This window comes from Hyperolius riggenbachi, chromosome 4 (assembly GCF_040937935.1).
Source record: "Hyperolius riggenbachi isolate aHypRig1 chromosome 4, aHypRig1.pri, whole genome shotgun sequence".
In the NCBI taxonomy this organism is placed as follows: domain Eukaryota; kingdom Metazoa; phylum Chordata; class Amphibia; order Anura; family Hyperoliidae; genus Hyperolius; species Hyperolius riggenbachi.
This window is the reverse complement of record NC_090649.1, coordinates 371,074,093-371,093,742: the sequence shown is the minus strand read 5'-3', so window position 1 is coordinate 371,093,742 and position 19,650 is coordinate 371,074,093. Positions and strand designations below refer to the sequence as shown.

General features: G+C 42.5%; 1 protein-coding gene across 2 annotated transcripts in view; it reads right to left on the bottom strand.

Moving 5' to 3' along the window:
* VIP (vasoactive intestinal peptide) overlaps positions 1-17,036 on the bottom strand; it is a 35,474-nt gene extending 18,438 nt beyond the window's left edge. For both annotated transcript variants that reach the window (XM_068279553.1, XM_068279552.1), the window contains exons 1-2: positions 16,788-17,036; positions 16,121-16,237 (exon numbers count right to left, since the gene is read on the bottom strand). In XM_068279553.1, the coding sequence (XP_068135654.1) occupies positions 16,121-16,227 (107 nt within the window). In that variant the 5' untranslated portion in view covers positions 16,228-16,237; positions 16,788-17,036. The remainder of the gene's footprint in view (positions 1-16,120; positions 16,238-16,787) is intronic.
* Positions 17,037-19,650: the final 2,614 nt, after the last annotated feature.

Below are 19,650 nucleotides of genomic sequence, written 5' to 3'. Positions count from 1 at the left end.
TCAAGTGAAAGGTATGCACTGACTGCCAGGTATAATACAATGTGCATTAAAAGATGCAGTGAAAGGCATGCAGTGACTGCAAACAGCTGTTTGTGTAGTGACGGCCATGCTGGACTGGTGCGCACCATAATGAGAGTGCAGGTGATGGTGGCTTTCCAGCCCATATGGACGCCGGGCTGAGGCAGCTGAATGACAGAACATTGACAGTACAGCTGATCAAATTTGGTCTGTCCACAATGAAACAACGACCTTATTATCATGGGTGTGCCCTCCCCCAACACACTCATATAGCCGTCGGTCATTACTTCATTGTGATACGCAAGCCCCTTCACCGCGGCAAGGTAGCGATCACGAAGGGGAATTGACACATGTAGATGCCTTTTGTTTTGTTGTTGCAGCTGCAGTGCAGCAAGAAAAATTAGGCAGGCATGTACATGCACCAGAAAAATTATTATAGCGGCTGCTGCTAGCAGCGGCCTTAAAAATTCAGGAATCCACCTGGAGTCTTGGACCCTGTTGGTGAGGGCGGAGAAGGCAGTCAACCGGCCTGCGGGCAGAGATGCTGTGTGGGGAGCGACTTAGTCTTGGGGCAGGCAGTCACATGGCGTGCAGCCAGAGATGCTGTGTGTGGGGACTGACTTAGTCTTCGGGCAGGCCTGAGCGTGCTTTGCAGACCAGGCATCCATGGTCAGATGGACTCTTGACCCAACGCTGTGTGCCAGGCAGCCAGAGATGTCACCACTTGCCTTTCAACATCACGGTACAGTTTAGGTATCGCCTTTTTTGAGAAAAAATTGCGGCCTGGTATCTTCCACTGCGGTGTGTGGTGCTTTTCCTCAGGTGGTCATCCCATTGCAGTTTGTGCTTTGTAATCATGTGCCTTCGTAAGGTAGTTGTCCCTACGTGGGTCTTCGTCTTTCCACGGCTCAATTTTCGGTGGCAGAGAGTACAGATGGCATTGCTGTCATCTGAGGCAGACACACACAAAAAATTCCACACTGCTGAGCCCTGGGGTGATGGCACTTTGGTGGTGGCGGCCGACTGAGTGTTAAGTGGGGTGCCAGAATCCGAGCAGGAGGAGGAAGATCCGTGCGGAAGCTGAGAAAGATGAGGTGTTCTGTGTTAAATAGAGATGTCGCGAACCTCCGATTTTCAGTTCGCAAACACCGTTTGCGAACTTCCGCGGAAGGTTCGGTTCGCGTAAAAGTTTGCAAACCGCAATAGACTTTAATGGGGAGGCGAACTTTGCAAAATAGAAAAAATTATGCTGGCCACAAAAGTGATGGAAAAGATGTTTCAAGGGTTCTAACACCTAGAGGGGGGCATGGCGGAGTGGGATACATGCCCAAAGTCCCGGGGAAAAATCTGGATTTGACGCAAAGCAGCGTTTTAAGGGCAGAAATCACATTGAATGCTAAATTGCAGGCCTAAAGTGCTTTAAAACATCTTGCGTGTGTATACATCAATCAGGGAGTGTAATTAGAGTACGGCTTCACAATGACACACCAAACTCACTGTGTAACGCACCGCAAACAGCTGTTTGCATAGTGACGGCTATGCTGGACTGGTGCGCAACATGGCCAGAGTGCAGGCCGTGGCAGTTTTCCAGCCCATATGGTCGCTGGGCTGTGGTAGCTCAATGATAGAACAACAGTGACTGTCAAGCTGATCAAATTTGGTCTGTCCACAATGAAGCAACGACCTTATTATCTTCTTGTATGTAGGTAGGCATAGGTAGGAGTTCCAGTATAGGTAGGTAGGCATAGGTAGGTGCCTCAGTGGTTAGCTAGGCATAGGTAGGAGACCCAGTATAGGTAGGTAGGCATAGGTAGGAGTCCCAGTATAGGTAGGTAGGCATAGGTAGGTGCCTCAGTAGTTAGCTAGGCATAGGTAGGAGACCCAGTATAGGTAGGTAGGCATAGGTAGGTGTCTCAGTAGTTAGCTAGGCATAGGTAGGAGACCCAGTATAGGTAGGTAGGTAGGCATAGGTAGGAGTCCCAGTATAGGTAGGTAGGTAGGCATAGGTAGGAGTTCCAGTATAGGTAGGTAGGCATAGGTAGGTGCCTCCGTGGTTAGCTAAGCATAGGTAGGAGACCCAGTATAGGTAGGTAGGCATAGGTAGGTGTCCCAGTAGTTAGCTAGGCATAGGTAGGAGACCCAGTATAGGTAGCTAGCTAGGCATAGGTAGGAGTTCCAGTATAGGTAGTTAGGCATAGGTAGGTGCCTCAGTGGTTAGCTAGGCATAGGTAGGAGACCCAGTATAGGTAGGTAGGCATAGGTAGGTGTCTCAGTGGTTAGCTAGGCATAGGTAGGAGACCCAGTATAGGTAGGTAAGCATAAGTAGGAGTCCCAGTATAGGTAGGTAGGTGCCTCAGTAGTTAGCTAGGCATAGGTAGGAGACCCAGTATAGGTAGGTAAGCATAGGTAGGTGTCCCAGTAGTTAGTTAGGAATAGGTAGGAGTCCCAGTATAGGTAGGTAGGCATAGGTAGGTCCCCTAGTATAGGTAGGTAGGTAGGTGTCCCCGTATAGGTAAGTAGGTGCCCCAGTAGTTAGGTAGGCATAGGTAGGTGTTCCACTATATATAGTTAGGCAGGGCCTGGCTGGCACAGTAATAACAATTACCAAGGTTCAGCTGCAACAGATAGGGCTGTATAATGTCAGTGTCAGTGAGCAACACACACAAAAAAAACACATCAGGAAAACATTAGAGCTCTCAAAAGAGCTGTTGAGGGGTGCTATTTTAGCAATAACAATCAGCCAGGAGCATGCCAAGAGCCTAACTAATCTTTCCCTAGGAGACAAAATCTGCAGCAGCTCTCCCTAGTCTGTCTGTTTGCAGCAGGCACACGAGTGAGTGTCATGGCCAGCGAACCTGCCTTATATAAGGGGGGGTGGGGCTCCAGGGCTTAGTGTAGTCTGAATGGCTACAATGTGCCTGCTGACTGTGATGCAGAGGGTCAAAGTTGACCCTCATAGTGCATTATGGGGCGAATCGAACTTCCGCAAAAGTTCGCATGGTCCAGGCGAACGCGAACCACCAAAGTTCGCCTGGAACCATTCGCAGACGAACCGTTCGCGACATCTCTATGTTAAATAGTCAACTACATCCTGACAATATTGGGGGTTGATGGCACGTTCCTTCTTCTAAACACTGTACTTTGGTCGAGGGTTGCACAAAATCATGATAGCGTGACCTCGAACAGACCTGCCAGGTGGCCTGCCTCTGCCTTTTGTTTTCTCCATATTGGGGGGATGAAGTGAAAGGTATGCACTGACTTGACTAATACAATGTGCAGTCACACAGGTGCAGTTAACAGGTATGCACGGAGTGGTATATCACACTGCGTGCACTCACGTAGTTAGGTGGGTGCACTGAACACAACAGGTAGGTATATGCAGTGATGGGTATTATAATGTGCACCTGTCACACACAGACAGGTACCGGACAGGCACAGTGACACTGCATGCGCTCACGTAGGTAGGTGGGTGCACTGAAGTGAACAACAGGTAGATATATGCAGTGAAGGATATTACACACACAGGTAGTCACTGAATGTGCTGGGCCTGGCAGTGGAACACACAGTAGGAATTACCAAGGCTGTCTATGCAACACAAGTGTCTGTGGGACACACACACACACACAAAAAAAGATCACAAGAACAAGATTAGCTCTCAAAAGAGCTGTTGAGGGGTGCTTTTTTCTTTTCTAGCGATAAGAATCAGCATGGATCAAGCTAAGAAGCCTACAAGAGCCTAACTAATCTTTCCCTATAGGTCTCTGCACAGCAGCTCTCCCTTCTCTAATTACTGCAGACACACGAGTGAGTCCAATGCCTGATGCTGCCTGCCTTTTATAAGGGGGGGGGGGCTCCAGGAGGGAGTGTAGCCTGACTGTCTACAATGTGCCTGCTGACTGTGATGTAGAGGGTCAAAGTTGACCCTAATGATGCACTATGGGGGCAAATCGAACTTCCGGAAAAGTTTGCGGTTCTCAACGAATGCGAACCACCAAAGTTCGCCGGGAACCGTTCACCGGCAAACCGTTCAGGCCATCTCTAACTGTGAGTACTGTTACTACCATTGTTACTGTTACTATTCTGCTCTGGCACAGCTGATTTGTCAATGTGAATTATATCTGTGGTCAAACTTAGTGCTGGTCATACCCAATACATACAGTATATGAGTACACATTGGGGATTCCCTCACATAGCAGTAGCACCAATGGTCAGGTTTCAGAGGTCAGTTAGAGCTGCCCATTGGGATCCAAGCTGAGAATCCCAGCCAGTTCTCCAGTATGAACACTGGGATTCAGAGCCTTGTAAGTGCAGTATGTATGTACTGGAAAAAGAGCTTGCTTGGAAGGTATGCATTCCATTGCATAGTTCACCATAGTCTCGAAAATGTAAAAAAACAAACCAAAAAAAACAATCTTTGGAGAATTCAGGGGGCGCAAAGAGGTTGTTTTTCTAGCAATACTTACAGTATTTTGTGCAGAACTTAAGAGTACCCATATTTACTGTACATGGAACTTATCATAAAGTAAATGGGTTCTTACATATTATGCCTTCTACCAAATTTGACTGCCCCCTCTTTACAAGATGTTTACTCCCCTTTTGAAAACCAATAATCTTGGCTTTCATTTGCACTATGCCACGTGTCAGTACAATGCACCTTTCCAGAGTTAGGGGGTGTTGAAATAGGATTGTCCATTGCAACTGAATTCAGATAGCAGCATCCAGTGTTGGTTGGAGGAGGGAGAGCTCTCAGAAGTAGCAGCTGGTGCCCTTCCCACAGTGTTTCTCTGGCTCTTGTTTACCATTCTACTAGCCCAATTAGGCTTGTCCGCCCAAACCTCCCCCTTCTTCCAGTACTTCCAGAGTGACAAAGAGTACTATGAAGGGCTGGAACTACTGCATTGTAAACAAACAAGCAACTGGATGCTCCTGAGCTTTCTTCCTCCTGCAGATCTTCAGAGAGCTCTCTGCAGCCTGGTGCAGTGGACAAGCTTAATTCATCACCCCCCAACTCAGGAACTGTACATCACATCAACACAAAGCATAGTGCAAATGAAAGCCAATGCTTTCTGCATTCCAATCCAATGATATGTAGATATTCAAAGGAAAGTAAATATAATTTAAACAGCAGGCAGTCAAAGTCGGCACATGGGGTAATAAGTAAGTACCAATATATGTTTGTATTAAGCTAAAGTAATTATAATGGAGCTAAACATTGACAATATATATATGACCATTTGTCTGAGACAAGTCATTTACCGATACCCATATTTTGCAACTAGTAAAAACTTTCTTTGCTCTTAAAGAATATCCTTTTCTTGGCTTGTTGTGATCTCTCCCTTTCCTAGAAACTTAAAATGACTTCTGCTAACATTAATGCTCAATGGAAAAGGGGTTATACTGTGAGTAATAATAGTTTAACATATTCATTGAAGGATGTCTGTTCAAAGAATAATTTAGTTAGAAAACTTAAGGTTTGCTTTAAGTACTGCTTGTAAAATTATACAGCATATAATTACTATTAATTCGTTACCAGCAGTTTTATAGCACCAACATATTAACAAAGCTTATTGAATGAATTCATGTTCTTACCATCACCAATTGCCATTTTGGATGAAGGGCAATTATCCTAGCGAAAATATACAAACATATATATACTGTATATATATATATATATATATATATATATATATATATATATATATATATATTGGCTAGGATAATATATATTTTTGGGGGATATATATATAAAGTTAAAGCAGGAGGATCAGCCATACTACGCCAAAAGACAGGGAGGGCAGCAGAACGGCAGTGGAGGAAAAGCTCCAATGCAGATGACTTCGCCCACTATAAAAACACGCTGCTGCAGCTCAGGGACGCTCTCTCACTTGCAAAGCAGTCATACTTCTCTACACTCATTTCTTCAGAATCCCATAACCCTAAACAACTTTTCAACACCTTCAGCTCTCTTCTCCACCCCCCGCCTCCCCCTACAACCACAAGCTTGTCTGCAGAAGACTTTGCAGCATATTTTGTGAGCAAAATTGAAACACTACAGAACAGCTTTCAAAAGCAACCCTCTTTACCGGTCCAATCACCTCTTCCTTTTTCCTCTCTGCCCGGCAGCTCCCCTACTATCAACTATTCCTCTCCACATAACCACTCACCCACTCAAACCTCCTCCCCGCTAACAATCTTCCCTTAACTGAACAGCGTCTTTCTTCACTAATCTCTAAAGCTAATCTTACTACATGCGCCTCAGATCCTATTCCCTCTCATCTTATCCCCCAGCTCTCCTCCCCCCTCATTCCTGCTTTAACAACACTGTTTAACCTTTCCATCTCTACTGGAATTTTTCCTTCTTCATTTAAACAAGCTATTGTAACACCACTAATCAAAAAACCCTCTTTAGACTCTACTGCCCTTTCTAATTACTGCCCAGTCTCTCTCCATTCCTTTGCCTCCAAACTTCTGGAACGCCACATTTACTCAGAGTTGTCTAACTTTCTCTCTGCTAATTCCCTGTTGGACCCCTTCCAGTCTGGCTTCCGCCCTCAACACTCTACGGAAACCGTTCTCACTAAGGTTGCCAATGACCTCCTAGCTGCTAAAGCCAAAGGCAGATTTTCGGTACTAATACTCCTAGATCTGTCCTCTGCCACTGTTGATCATACCCTACTTCTCCAGACCCTCTCAACACTGGGAATCAAGGGCCTAGCACACACCTGGCTCAACTCTTACCTGTCTGGACGTTCTTTCATGGTCTCCTATGCCAATACCAATTCCTCTCCACGCCCACTGTCTGTGGGAGTACCACAAGGGTCAGTCCTTGGACCCCTCCTCTTTTCCATTTACACCCATGGCTTGGGACAGATAATAAGCTCTTTTGGGTTTCAATATCACCTCTATGCTGATGACACCCAAATTTATTGTTCTGCCCCAGACCTCTCCACACTACTATAAAAAATCCCCGAATGTCTATCTGCTGTATCTACATTTATGTCATCCCGCTTCCTTAAACTCAATATGAGCAAAACGGAGATTGTGATATTTCCACCTTCGCTCTCTGTTCCACCTCCCATTGTCACAATCAATGTAGATAACACCCCAATAGCATCAACCCCCAAAGCTCGTTGCCTAGGGGTAACTCTGGACTCTGAGCTCTCCTTTAAACCACATATTAAAGAGGAAAGGCCCATACACACGTCGGATTTTTCTGAACGACGGGTCGTTTGAACGTCCCTTCGTTCAGTCGTTCGCACGCGGAATCAGACGTGTGTACGGACTATCGTTCGCGTGATAAGACTGGTTTCCAGTGATCCGCCGGGCGGATCGCTGGAAACCAGTCTTATCACCCGAACGATAGTCTGTACACACGTCGGATTTGACGTGCGAACGACTGAACGACGGAACGTTCAAACGACGGGTCGTTCAGAAAAATCCGACGTGTGTATGGGCCTTAACTGTCAGGCTGCAGAAGCTAATTTAAACCTCTATTCTCCTGTGTTAAACAGTTTAGAAGGAAGCCAGAAAGGCATTAGTGAAGATAAAAATCTCTCTTACCTTTGATGTGTGCTTATCAGCAAAGCTAATTAGACCCAAGAGGACGCAAGCCGCATACCATACTGCAAAGCATTCTGGGGCCCTCCCCTCGGCTGCTAATGAGACGTTACAGCAGCTTGTAATCAGTCCAGCGCGTAGCACTGATAAATCTCCAGGCAGAGTACACTGCAGGAGTCAGCTATTGTTCCTAGCCACATGGCTCATTAATATTCACTGCACACTGTGTTATTCAGTACGAGCTTTTCTGTGATCAGGAAGCAGGCAGGACATGACGACACATTTGACAGAAAAACATGGAGCCTGCCATGAGCTGTCAGGAGCATCTATCTCTGCATATACTATATACAAATTCTGTGAAATCCAAACGTGGACAGTGAAATGCATATGTAATGTAAGTACAGCCAATCTTTAGCTACTGATATATGTGTTTATTTTCTCTGAGACCTTATACCTAACAGCTCCTCTTTAACACTTTAACTACCTCCTGCTACTTCCATCTCAAAAACATTTCCAGAATCCGTCCCTTCCTTTCACAAGAAGCAACTAAAATGCTTGTGCATGCCCTTATCATCTCCCGTCTTGACTACAGCAACACCCTACTCTGTGGTGTACCAAAAAGTAGACTGGCACCTCTCCAATCCCTACTAAACTCTGTGGCCCGTCTCATCCACCTCTCTTCTAGATCCTCTGAGGCAGCCCCTCTCTGCCAATCCCTCCATTGGCTACCAGTTGCCCAAAGGATCCAGTTTAAACTTCTCACACTTGCATACAAAGCTCTACACAAGCTATCGCCTCCATACATTTCCTCTTTAATCTCCAGATACCTCCCCGCCCGGACCCTCCATTCCTCACAGGAGACCCTTTTGTCCTCCAGCCTAGTCACCTCCTCTCACTCTCGCATCCAAGACTTCTCACGGGCTGTCCCTCTCCTTTAGAACTCCCTCCTTCAGCCGGTTCGTCATGCCACGAGTCTGGAAACCTTCAAACATACTCTGAAAACACACTTGTTCAGACAAGCCTATAATTTGCTATAGGCAGCACTGAAGGCACACTGGCTCACCCACTAATCCTTGTGTTACCTTCCCTTTTGTTTCCTCCCCACTACCCTCTAGATTGTAAGCCCGCAAGGGCAGGGACCTCCTCCTAGTGTTTCTCATACTGCTGTTATTTTAACATACGTACATTTACCAACTACTTATCAACTATGTATGTATCTGTATTTATTCTATTCAATGTCATGACTGTACAGTGTCTTGTATTTCTTATGTATATTTGTTCCCCATTATTTGTTTGTATTATGTACAGCGCTACGGAAGATGCTGGTGCTATATAAATAAAAAAAAAAATAATAATAATAGATAGATACTTGATCTACTTACATAACACAAGTATTGTACGGTCCACGTTTTGATTTCAGTGAATTTTATATAGTTAATGAAGAGAATTCTGTTCCTGGTGGGGGCCATGTCTTTTGCCCAAAGCTAAGGCTAAATATTGATGTCATTCTTCCCTTAACTTTTTTTTCTTTTCTCCTCCAATCGCTGAGTCACCTCAGCCTTGCTTGTAAACACAAGTGAGCAGGGGATCAGGTTTCAGCTAGGCAGGGAAATAAAGGGAAGGAGGAATATATTATAGATAAAAAGAACCTCCAGCATGCAACTGTTTGGCACTGACTACTAAAGGGCCATTCCTCCTAAAGTATGTGATAGCTCCAAACCATAACAGCAGAAACAGTTTTGAAAGTTTTGAATGCAGGATTATCATCTTAATCACTTAATACACTCAGACCAGTTGCTGTTGAAATTTGATTTTTATGGTGACAATCCTGATTTAACCACTTCAGGACCACAGTGCTAAACCCCCCTAAAGACCAGGCTGTTTTTTTATTAATTGGCCACTGCAGCTTTAAGGCCAAGCTGCAGGGCCGCACAACACAGTACACAAGTGATCCCCCCCTTTTCCCCCCACCAACCTCTCTGTTGGGGGTGTCTCATCACTCCACAGTTGTTTATTTTTATTTTTTATAAATATTTATTTTATTTATTTTTGAATAAAAATGACTTTTTTTAAAAATTTATTTATTTTGGGTGGCTCGAAAAAGGGAAGGAGCTTGAAACAGCAGACTGTTGTTGCCTTACAGCAACATGTTTTAACCTTTGTACTAATAAAGTTTTGATGACTGTCAGAGACTGTGTGGACTACAATCTATATTGGCTGTGTAGATGCTGGCGGTACCCAAGTGGAAGGAAGAGCTCATCCCACACCTTGAAGTGGGTCTTGGCCACTGAGTGTGGTTCCACAATCAACAAATGCTACACCAGCCATACTTCCAAGAAAATGTAACCATATTGCATGGCTATCCGTTACTCCAGTAGTATATATGGCAAATAGGTTAAAATCAAAGCCAGGAGTCTTCTTTGTTCTCAGCACAGTCTACCATATTAAATACATTGTGTTTGGATAGCAAGGGCACTTGTTGGTTGAGCTCAGGCCATCATCTTTTCATATAGTTCTGGGCAGGGGTGGTGGACTACCCTGAAGGACTTTGGTGCGCCCACATTCCACACTCTTCCTAGCCTGCAGGATCTCTGCACAATTTGTCCCAGGTTCATACCTCAGCCAGGACACTGTTTGCATGGAGCTTCTATGTTCTCCATATGTTTGTGTGGGTTCCTCTGGCTACTCTGCTTTCCTCCCAAAGCCAAAAAGCATACAATTCATAAAATTGTCCTTAGACTATATAGGGACAAAAGACTATGACTATGGTAAGTATTAAATGTTGAGCTTGCCTGAGGGACATTTAGTGACATTACTATGGACTTTTTAAAGTTCTGCAGAAGATGGCAGTGTTTTATTGGTAAGTGAAAATAATTTAGTGATGGCTAATGGCTTGAAATGAATCATCTTTTTTTTTCTCTGGTCTGCAGTGAATTTAATAAAAGAGGATGTACTGACAACACAGCTGGCTTTGTTTTTCATTTAGCAATAAAGTTTATGTCCATCGTGCATCTCCTCTAGTAAATCAAATCACTCCAATGCTTAGCTATTAGATGAAGGGCACGTTCCATGTATCATCCTGATACTTTTTCCCCCTCCTGCATATTGAAAGGGAGTATCAGTAGTAACTTCTAAAATATTCTTTCCTACACTTGTAATGCTGTTTACCCTCTCATGGGATGTAACTGAACAGGAAAATCCACATTACTTTCAGAGGTTGTTTGAAAAAATAATAAATTATGAACTGCACTTTACAGCTGCTTGTTATGGTCATACCCCCTTCAGTATATGCAGCAAGGGCTAGCACTGACTATCTGCATCCTAGATGCCCTAAATTCTGCAGCTTAAAGAGTTTCTGAGCTGAAGCTCGGGTACAAAATTAGATACTTACCTAAAGAGAGGAAAGCCTAAGGATCCTATTGAGTCTTTCCTCGCTGGTCTGATGTCCCGCACTGGATGGGGGCTGTGCTCAGCAATGGGGGGAAAACCACGATAGAATCCTGAGGCTTCCTTCTCTTCAGGGAAAGGTCTAATTTTAAACCCGAGCTTCGGCTTAGATAACTTTAAAATCACAGAAGCCAGAGAGGCTTCCCTCACTGGTCTGATGTCCCTCATTGCTGAGTGCGTCCCCCCCCCCCACCACCCAAAAAGATTAGTGACAAGGCATTGTTGCTAATCGTAAGGGAGCCACGGGCTCCATGCTACTGCATATGCGTGGGCGGGCTCACGTGGCTACTGCGCGGCCATGATACAGGAAGACGATCTGTGCAGCCCCCATGTGAAGGGGGGCCGCACTCAGCAACGGGGGGATTCAGACCACTGAGGGAAGCCTCAATAGGACCTGAGGCTTCCTTCTCTTCAGGGTAAGGTCTGATTTTGAACCCAAGCTTTGTCTAGGGTTAACTTTAAAATCACAGAAACAGAGTTAGGAGATTGACACAAGATGACAGATTAACAAAGGCTCTGGGTCCTACAAAGCTTCCTGTTCTTCTTATGGTCCCCGTGTTCCAGCCCTGTCTGCTCCATTTGAACCCCCCCTGCGGGAGGCGTCAGAAGTTTTCAGAACTGCAGTCCAAGATGTGTGGCTCCACAGTGTGCATGTGTGGGCACTCTGGCGCAAGCACAGTACGGAGCCATTCTGAAGCCTCCTGCAGCGGCAACAAGCAGTATTCGACCAATCAGTTGAATACTGCTGCCTGGGAAGCCAGCGCTCGAACGCAGGGACCGTGAGAGGAGTGGGAAGGCTTTATAGAACCCAGAGCCTTCCCTCTGCTTAGGTAAGTATCTGTTTGTTAGTTTTTTTGTGGCTTCCCATTGACTTTGAATCAATCAGGGTGATCCTCTCTCATAGGCATCTGCCGATCTACGGGACAGCCAAGTGACAGGGCTGTCCTCAGTACAGGTAAAAAAAAGAGTCTGGGTTTAGAGTCTGCTAGCAACAATCAAGCACTGGCAGACTGTTGACGGAGTGGAGCTCCTCCGTCACTCAAGCGGGGATGTGAGCGCATTCGCACGCACGATCACTATTTTTCAAGTTTGACTAGCCACCTCAGAAGGAGCTATCTTCATGACAATAAATACAGTTTGAATTACCATAGAAGATGGTGCTGGGTCCCTGTTTGATTGATGCTACTTTTGACCTCCTATAGGCAAAGATATCTTGACCACTAGCACATCTCTGTTGGGGCACCGCCTCCAATTCTGTGTACAGTTCTTCCCCCAGGAGTGCCCCCTGTGATACTTATCCAGCGATTTTTGTTGTCTTTCTATAGTGCAAGTGCGACCAAAATATCCTGAAGAAGTCATCCTATCCACATGGAGACTGAATTTTCCACATGTCTGATACTGTGGTTGCCCATTAGCAACCCATTTTGGTAACCAGTATATGTTTCCTATGTTATGCCATTGCATGAAATTACTATGCTATTTGGCACTCCTGGTGTTCTTTGTTCCTTTTTCTCTTCCTAAGCCCTGAGGTTCATCACCCGAATTTCATCCATCGGACATCCCTCACACAATCCTCTAATTGGCTAGCCTTATAATGACAATAGAGCTCATGGTGACTAATCAAATGTTTTCTCTGATGGCTCTTCTCTAATAAACATAAAGATACATTATAGGAAATGGTGCCTTGCGGAGGACAGCAATGGGTCAGAGAGCATTGTAATAATCCCTCCCCTCTCACGATGCAAGAAGACAAGACAAATAACATGCATAACACGCTTCTCTCCTGGTGGACTCAAAGCACAAGAGATGCAGCCACATGGATGCACTCTATAGGCAGTAGCAGTGTTAGGGAGTCTTGTCCAAGGTCTCCTACTGAATTGGTTCTGGCTTACTGAACAGGAAGAGCCGAGATTAGAACCCAGGTCTCCTGTGTCAGAGGCAGAGCCCTTAAACAGTACACTATCCAGTTTATAAAAGTTCAATAAAATAAAAAGTGCAGTTTTAATATACCACACTAAATTATCCAATTTGTGGTCCTCCGTAGGAATACTCATTCCGATTCTGCGGAATTCAATTTTTCTGCATTTCCCAATGGGACTCGGAAAACGGAAATCAGAATTCCGCTGGAATCTGATTTACAGCAACTTTATTTAACCCAATCACAGAACTTGGAAGCACTGGACCAGTCAGAGAATTCAGAATTTTTTCACAAAAATCAGATTACTAAGGTAATTTTAGACCAATCACAAGATTACGTTTTTCTGATTTTCTGATTTTTTTTTGTAATGTTTGCATACTCTGATGCAAAAAAAATGACAAAAAAAAATACTTCTTGGAAATTGGAAAATCGTAAATTGGCATTGGCAGAAATCGGAATTTCAGCAGAATCGGAAATGGGAATTTACGACCATTCCTAGTCCTCTGTGATTCCTACAGGCCCAATCTGCTGCACCAGTTCCCTGCTATTCCATGCTAGGTGCTGCAGTATCTCCTCCCCACCATCCTTATACCTCTCTGTCCCTGTAATGCTCAGCCAATTTCCAAGCATTAAGCCAGTCGTCACATGCGAATATATGTACAGATGCTTATTTTGAAGTCCCAAAGTTGTATCATAGCAACCTGTCATTTTCATATTGCAACTACAGTCACTTTGTTTATGCTTAGATAACTAGTAAAATGTATTTAATAAGCTGGGATAATGTGCTATAGACAGTAACCCATGGCATCTGATCAAAATTAGCCTTCATTACCCTGGCAGATCATAATTCTATACAGATTAAATCTAATTTGGTTGCTATGATATAATATTTACAAGCCAATATTTTATCATGCTGACTTTTTTTTTCATTGAACTAATATTTTTCACTATTACCTTTTTATTATAATCTCTATGGTGATTCATGGTCAATTTATCGTTTTTCTTTAAATCAATTGATTACTACGGTAAGTACTCCCTTCCTGAAAGTATTCCTAACATGAAAACTCATTTAATTTTGTTTTGCTCTTATTCTGGCCATGTACTAATTTGTTGTAAATTGTTTACACTTCTCCCTTGTTTTATGGTACCATTAGAAGAATAACCAATAAACCCTGCTTTCTGTTATTTTACAAATGATAATTTGACAGTAATACTTTACTAATAGCCAGAGTGGAGCAATCATTGCAAAACAGCTCCAAGGTCACTGAGGTCACCCTGATTTTCTCCTGAAATTACATTTCTAAAGTACAGTTTTAACTGGAGTATTATGTGGAGGTGATGAATAAAGGTCTTCTTGTGCCGTGAGAAATGTTTTTTTCTGCAACAACGAGGAGTCATATCACTATTACATACTGTATATGTTAAATACCTTACACTATTCTAGAGGTTAGTTGAATTCATTCCAAATGTGAACCTTCTTTTTGATTTGCCTACAACTTCTTAGGATCAGTGATAGCTTTTGTCACTATGGTCAAAATTTCTCCTCTGCTTCTGCAGATGAGCCATACTTTAAGGACTTCTTGGGATATACAGTTATTTGATAAAACTTTACTGACAGGATTAAACTCCCTGGTGTTATGATTTTTTCAGATTTAGGGTCTAAAAGCAGTGCAATTTTTTCACAAGCTTTTAGACCCTAAAAACAAGAAAAAAAAAACATGCCACAGAGAGACCTGCAGCAGCCCCTGCATATAACTCACTCAGGCACGGGATTACTGCTCTGAGCTGCGGATTTCCGTCCCGAGCCTGACTAGGAATTACCGCTAAAGAGGTTAATAGGCTGTGTTTCACTTTGCTGGGAAGCTTATCAGCTACATTGCTGCACTAATGCAGCAACTCCCCATATTATTCTTTGAACACTAACTGTATTAGATATAACTGAACAAGCACAACAGAGGGCTTTCTGCTTTCTTCAGTGACTTTAAGTAAAGCAAATACTAAAAAGCTTCAGCATGACTTTAAGTGCAAAAAACAGTAGGGAGACTGTAAGATGGGAAAAGATACATGCTTCATTTTGTAATCTGTAAATGTACACCACTTGGTTATTAAATCAAAATGTATTACATAGGCACATTCACTACAATTGTATTAGACAGAATGTTCCAAGAACACATAGCACAGATACACCATCTCTGCTTCATTTCAGTTTTTGTTCTTAGATATAAAATCACATACATGGATACCCCCTGCTGAACTATATCAAACAGGGTACCACTTATAAACAGCATAATATGGACCAAAATGTCAAAACATTATGGAGAAAACATGAAGGTGTTATCTTTTGCATGTCATGTGTATTAAGCCTTTTTACACCAAGTTCTTCATGCTTCTTACTGTTTCCACTTGTAATAACCTGTATACCACTAACTACTTAATAGATTCCTATCCTTTTGCAATCCATACTAATACTATTTTTGGCAGCAGACCACCAGATGTTTTAAGAATACATTTCCCTGACAGAATAACTGAAGCAGTGGCTGGTGTCAACCACCAATAAACTCATAAAAAATACCCACAAGCATAAAAAATGTGTTTTGATGTTGTGCATATTCGTAATGAGATTGCAAACTATTTCTTCTAATTACATCTCAAGGGTAGACCCTTGTTTATCTTGTTGTTACCATGATGAAAACAAGGGGACTATCAAAAATCTCCTTATGTACTTAATTTTGGCATTGTGCAGGTAAGCCAAAGCTTCCTAAAATTATTCTATGACCCACATTGCAATACAAAAAGTGGTTATAATTCATACTAGTCTTGAAGAAAACAGACTTAAAAAGTTTACAAAAAGTGTTTGACTGCAGCTTAGTTTCAACTTTATATTGATTATATAACATAAGAAAGGTTCAGATAGGCATTCAGCTGGATAAATGTCTGGGGTAGGTGAGAGACTACATGTGGCTCTCAAACCACTCATAGGACACCAACCTATGTGAGAGTCATGTATTTTCTTTGGTCTGAAAGATCATACATTTTACATGTATGACATGCGTTTATCATAGTTTACATATGGGATTAGCAACATATCATGATGTCAGTACTCTCACTGAAAAACCAACAAAAGCACACAACTGTTCAGTTAGTTTTACATTGGATTTCTTTGTAAAGAAAAAAGCTTACCTGCTACTAGTATAAGACCCTAGAGGTGGTAATGCCAGTGCTCGGAGATAGAAAAAGCTGAATAAGGTGAGAGTCACCATAAGGTGGAAGATGGTTCTGTGTTCCATAACTTCACCTCTGTTGAAGCACAAACCACTTGTTACATTGAATCACAGTGATGTAAAAGGTGCAATTTAAGTGAGAAACATAAAGCAGAAATTCATGCCAATTACCACCTTTTTCAGATTACTGAAAAAAAAAAAAAATATATATATATATATATATATATATATATATATATACTGTATATAGATTCAGACCTATAACTGTCTAGGTGATGATAACTTGCTGTTCATATACTATCAAGATAGTGTTACTTCTCTTTTTTCCCCTCTCATTTGGTTTATTTCTGAGTTCTATTACAGGGTTAATACAAAAAAAAAGAAAAGACTTTTTTATACCAATCTATAATTTAATAGCATGAATATGTTTTAGTAACTAAAGTAAGGTTACATGCCATACATAGTTTCATCCACTTACTAAAACTACCATAGTTTCTTTTAAATACATTTTACTTCTAATTAAGTTGTGAAAGCTACAGTTGCTCTATAAACAGCAGTAGCCAGCTGTTGATGCAGAACCTAGCATTGGAATCAGCAATACTGTACTAGATCTTTGATGTACTTACCAAGAAAAAATAGCTCTGCTCTTTCTTGTTGTATGTCCTTGTTTTATAAAACGGAGCACTGAGAACTTTTCCCGTTGCAAGTGTGCTATCCTTGGTGCTGAAATTCCGAGTCCCACTGGAGAGGGACGTGTTGCTGCTGAAGTTGGCTTTGATCTTTTACTGCTCTCCCCCTGACACTGCAAGTTGTGTACTTGTCAGCCAAGCTCTGCTCTTCGCATTTAATAGTCTGAGGCTGAAACATGCTCCTATAAAACGAGTGGGAGAGAAGGGCTGGTCAACAAGACTAACTCGAGTAGCTTCTGTGAAGACGTCACTCCAGATCCCACAGGGATATACTAAAAAGTCGTCATCACCTCCATGGTTAGGTCTACAGATGAATGCTTTGTGTGATCAATAAATTCCAGAAGACATGACTATGGTTATTATTGTGCTGGTTAATTTACTTTTGTAGTGAATGATAGCATATCTATAATGTATTTGACATTTTCACACCTGTACCAAAAGTACACTGAATTAATGTTATACCTAGGGTTAAGTAGCAAATAAGCACGCATTGCATGCTGCCTGTGTCATTGCTGCCTTTATACAGTATTTGGGTATTACTGTAAAACCTATGTATGCATGAGCATATAATTTAAGTTTATAGTTTAGTCAAATCAGCACTGATTAATGATGCACATCCACTAAAGAGGCACATGTTTATTATCAAGGGAGTGTGACTGCAAATTGATTTATTGATTCTATTTGGCTTACTGAAAATACTTAATTAGACATGACCGTCACTTGACATAAGTCAACAATTTGTAATCATGTAGTACTGAGATGCCTGTTGATGTAGCTGAAGGTATACACTAACAAGCACATTTAAAACAATAAACCCATCTTTCAAAAGCTTCATAAACACTCCCTTGATAAAACTCAGCCGAGGTGGCCAATGACAACTGCCTCTGCCAAGAATCTAGCTCTGCAGAGGCCCACCGATGCCCCCTGACAGATTCTTGACTAGCGACCAGCCCAGCGGATTGATTTTGGATAGCCATTGACCGAGAGCATTGTTCTCCCTACTCACCATGGCCACAGCGTGACATCCCACCATGTCGTTTCAACCCCCATAGCAACAGAACACGTCACTAGCCTGCAGCCTAGCAACACAACTGTACAATGCCAGCCCTGAGTTCTAATCCCTGTTGGGCATCATGCCTCCTACATGTCTATGTGACTAAAGTTTATATTAATACTGTATGCAATCTACTGGTGGCTCTACTTAGTAAATATAATAAGCTGAAATGGGGCAGCACAAGTGGCCTTGCAATTAATATCGTACTGTAGACAGAAGCACACTAAGGCTACAGACCTTCTGGTCTTTCTTCTAGTGTACATAGATCAATCCTTACTCATATATAATCACAGACCATACCCAAAGGTGCATCATGTGACACAAACTGTCTATTAACCCTTAGGCTTTGTTCACAATAGGCATTGCGGCATAACCGACGCTTCATACTGCAGTTTGCCACACTGCAGTGCACTTCCTCTGCATTTTTCCCAGTGCAGAGGAAGCTTTGCGGTGTAACAGTGAGTGGCATTATTCACTAAATGCGCACATTAACAGTGACAGTGAAGCATATTTTCCATTAACTGTATGCTTCACTGTACTGTTAACATGTGGCGCTTTCCCATTCCATTGCATTCATGCTGTCACAGCGAATGCAAAGCAACGTTAACTGTAAACCTAGCCTACAGTTATTTGCATGTACAAAGTAAAGGCCAGTGCACGCCTAAAAGTGGTAGCATAATCGCAAATGCTCAGCGCTTTTATAAGTGTTTTTAAAGAGTGAATCTAGGCCTGTGCCTAACAATTTTCTAACCGTGCCTAGAGATTTTTGGAGCGTTTTGGTGTAGCTTTTTTTATTTTTGTTACAGCAGAGCTGAAACTGAACAGCTTCTGTAACAAAAACACTTGGAAAATCGCTCTGTTCTAGCACTTTTCAGAGCGATTTTCTACTTTCCTATACTCAACATTGAGGCTGAATCGCCTCAGAAAAGTGCAGAAATACTGCAGGACCCACATTTGCATTTGGGAGAAAATCGCAATGCTCTGGTGTGATCCCTCCCATTCAAATACATTAGTCAAGCGCTTTTCAAAACGCTGGCGTTTTTAAAAGCACTCAGAATGCAATTTGCATGCACCAATACAGTTTGCATGGCTCAATGCAATTAGCATGCACTCTATATTGTAAATTGGTACAATTCCCTCAAAGAAACAGTAGTAAAAATCACTAAATATATTGGGCTTGATTCACAAAACAGTGCTAACTGTTAGCATTCTGTGAAAAGTGATTCGCGTGAAATTTTGTATGATAACGGTTTTCACAATGTTTTCACGCGTTAGCGGTCGCGTTCAATTTACGTTAACGCGCAAAAAATTTGTGTTAACACGTGAAAAGCCGTGCTAATAGTTAGCACCGTTTTGTGAATCAAGCCCCTTGTATGAAAAAAAGGCAATGGCCTCAATTCACTAACCTTATCTCCTGTCTTTAATAACGTTTCTAGAGTGGTCACCATGGTGATAAGGCATGTATTATTCAGGAAACAGTTTACCTCAGGCAAACCTAAAGTTAACTCTTCTGTCTTTAAGTTAACTCTTCAATCCTTAAAATAACTCCACAGTTACAGACAGGCTGTTTATTAACTGCCTGTGAAAATAACTACAGAGGAGGTAAATTAACTACAGAGGAGGTAATGTAAGGAATGAAGAGATAAGATAACTCTCTTACTGTGTGGAGGTAAGTTTTCTCTTGCCTTATTATCTCCAGCATGATCTTAGTGAATTGAGGCCAATGTCACTTGCATGCAACAATAC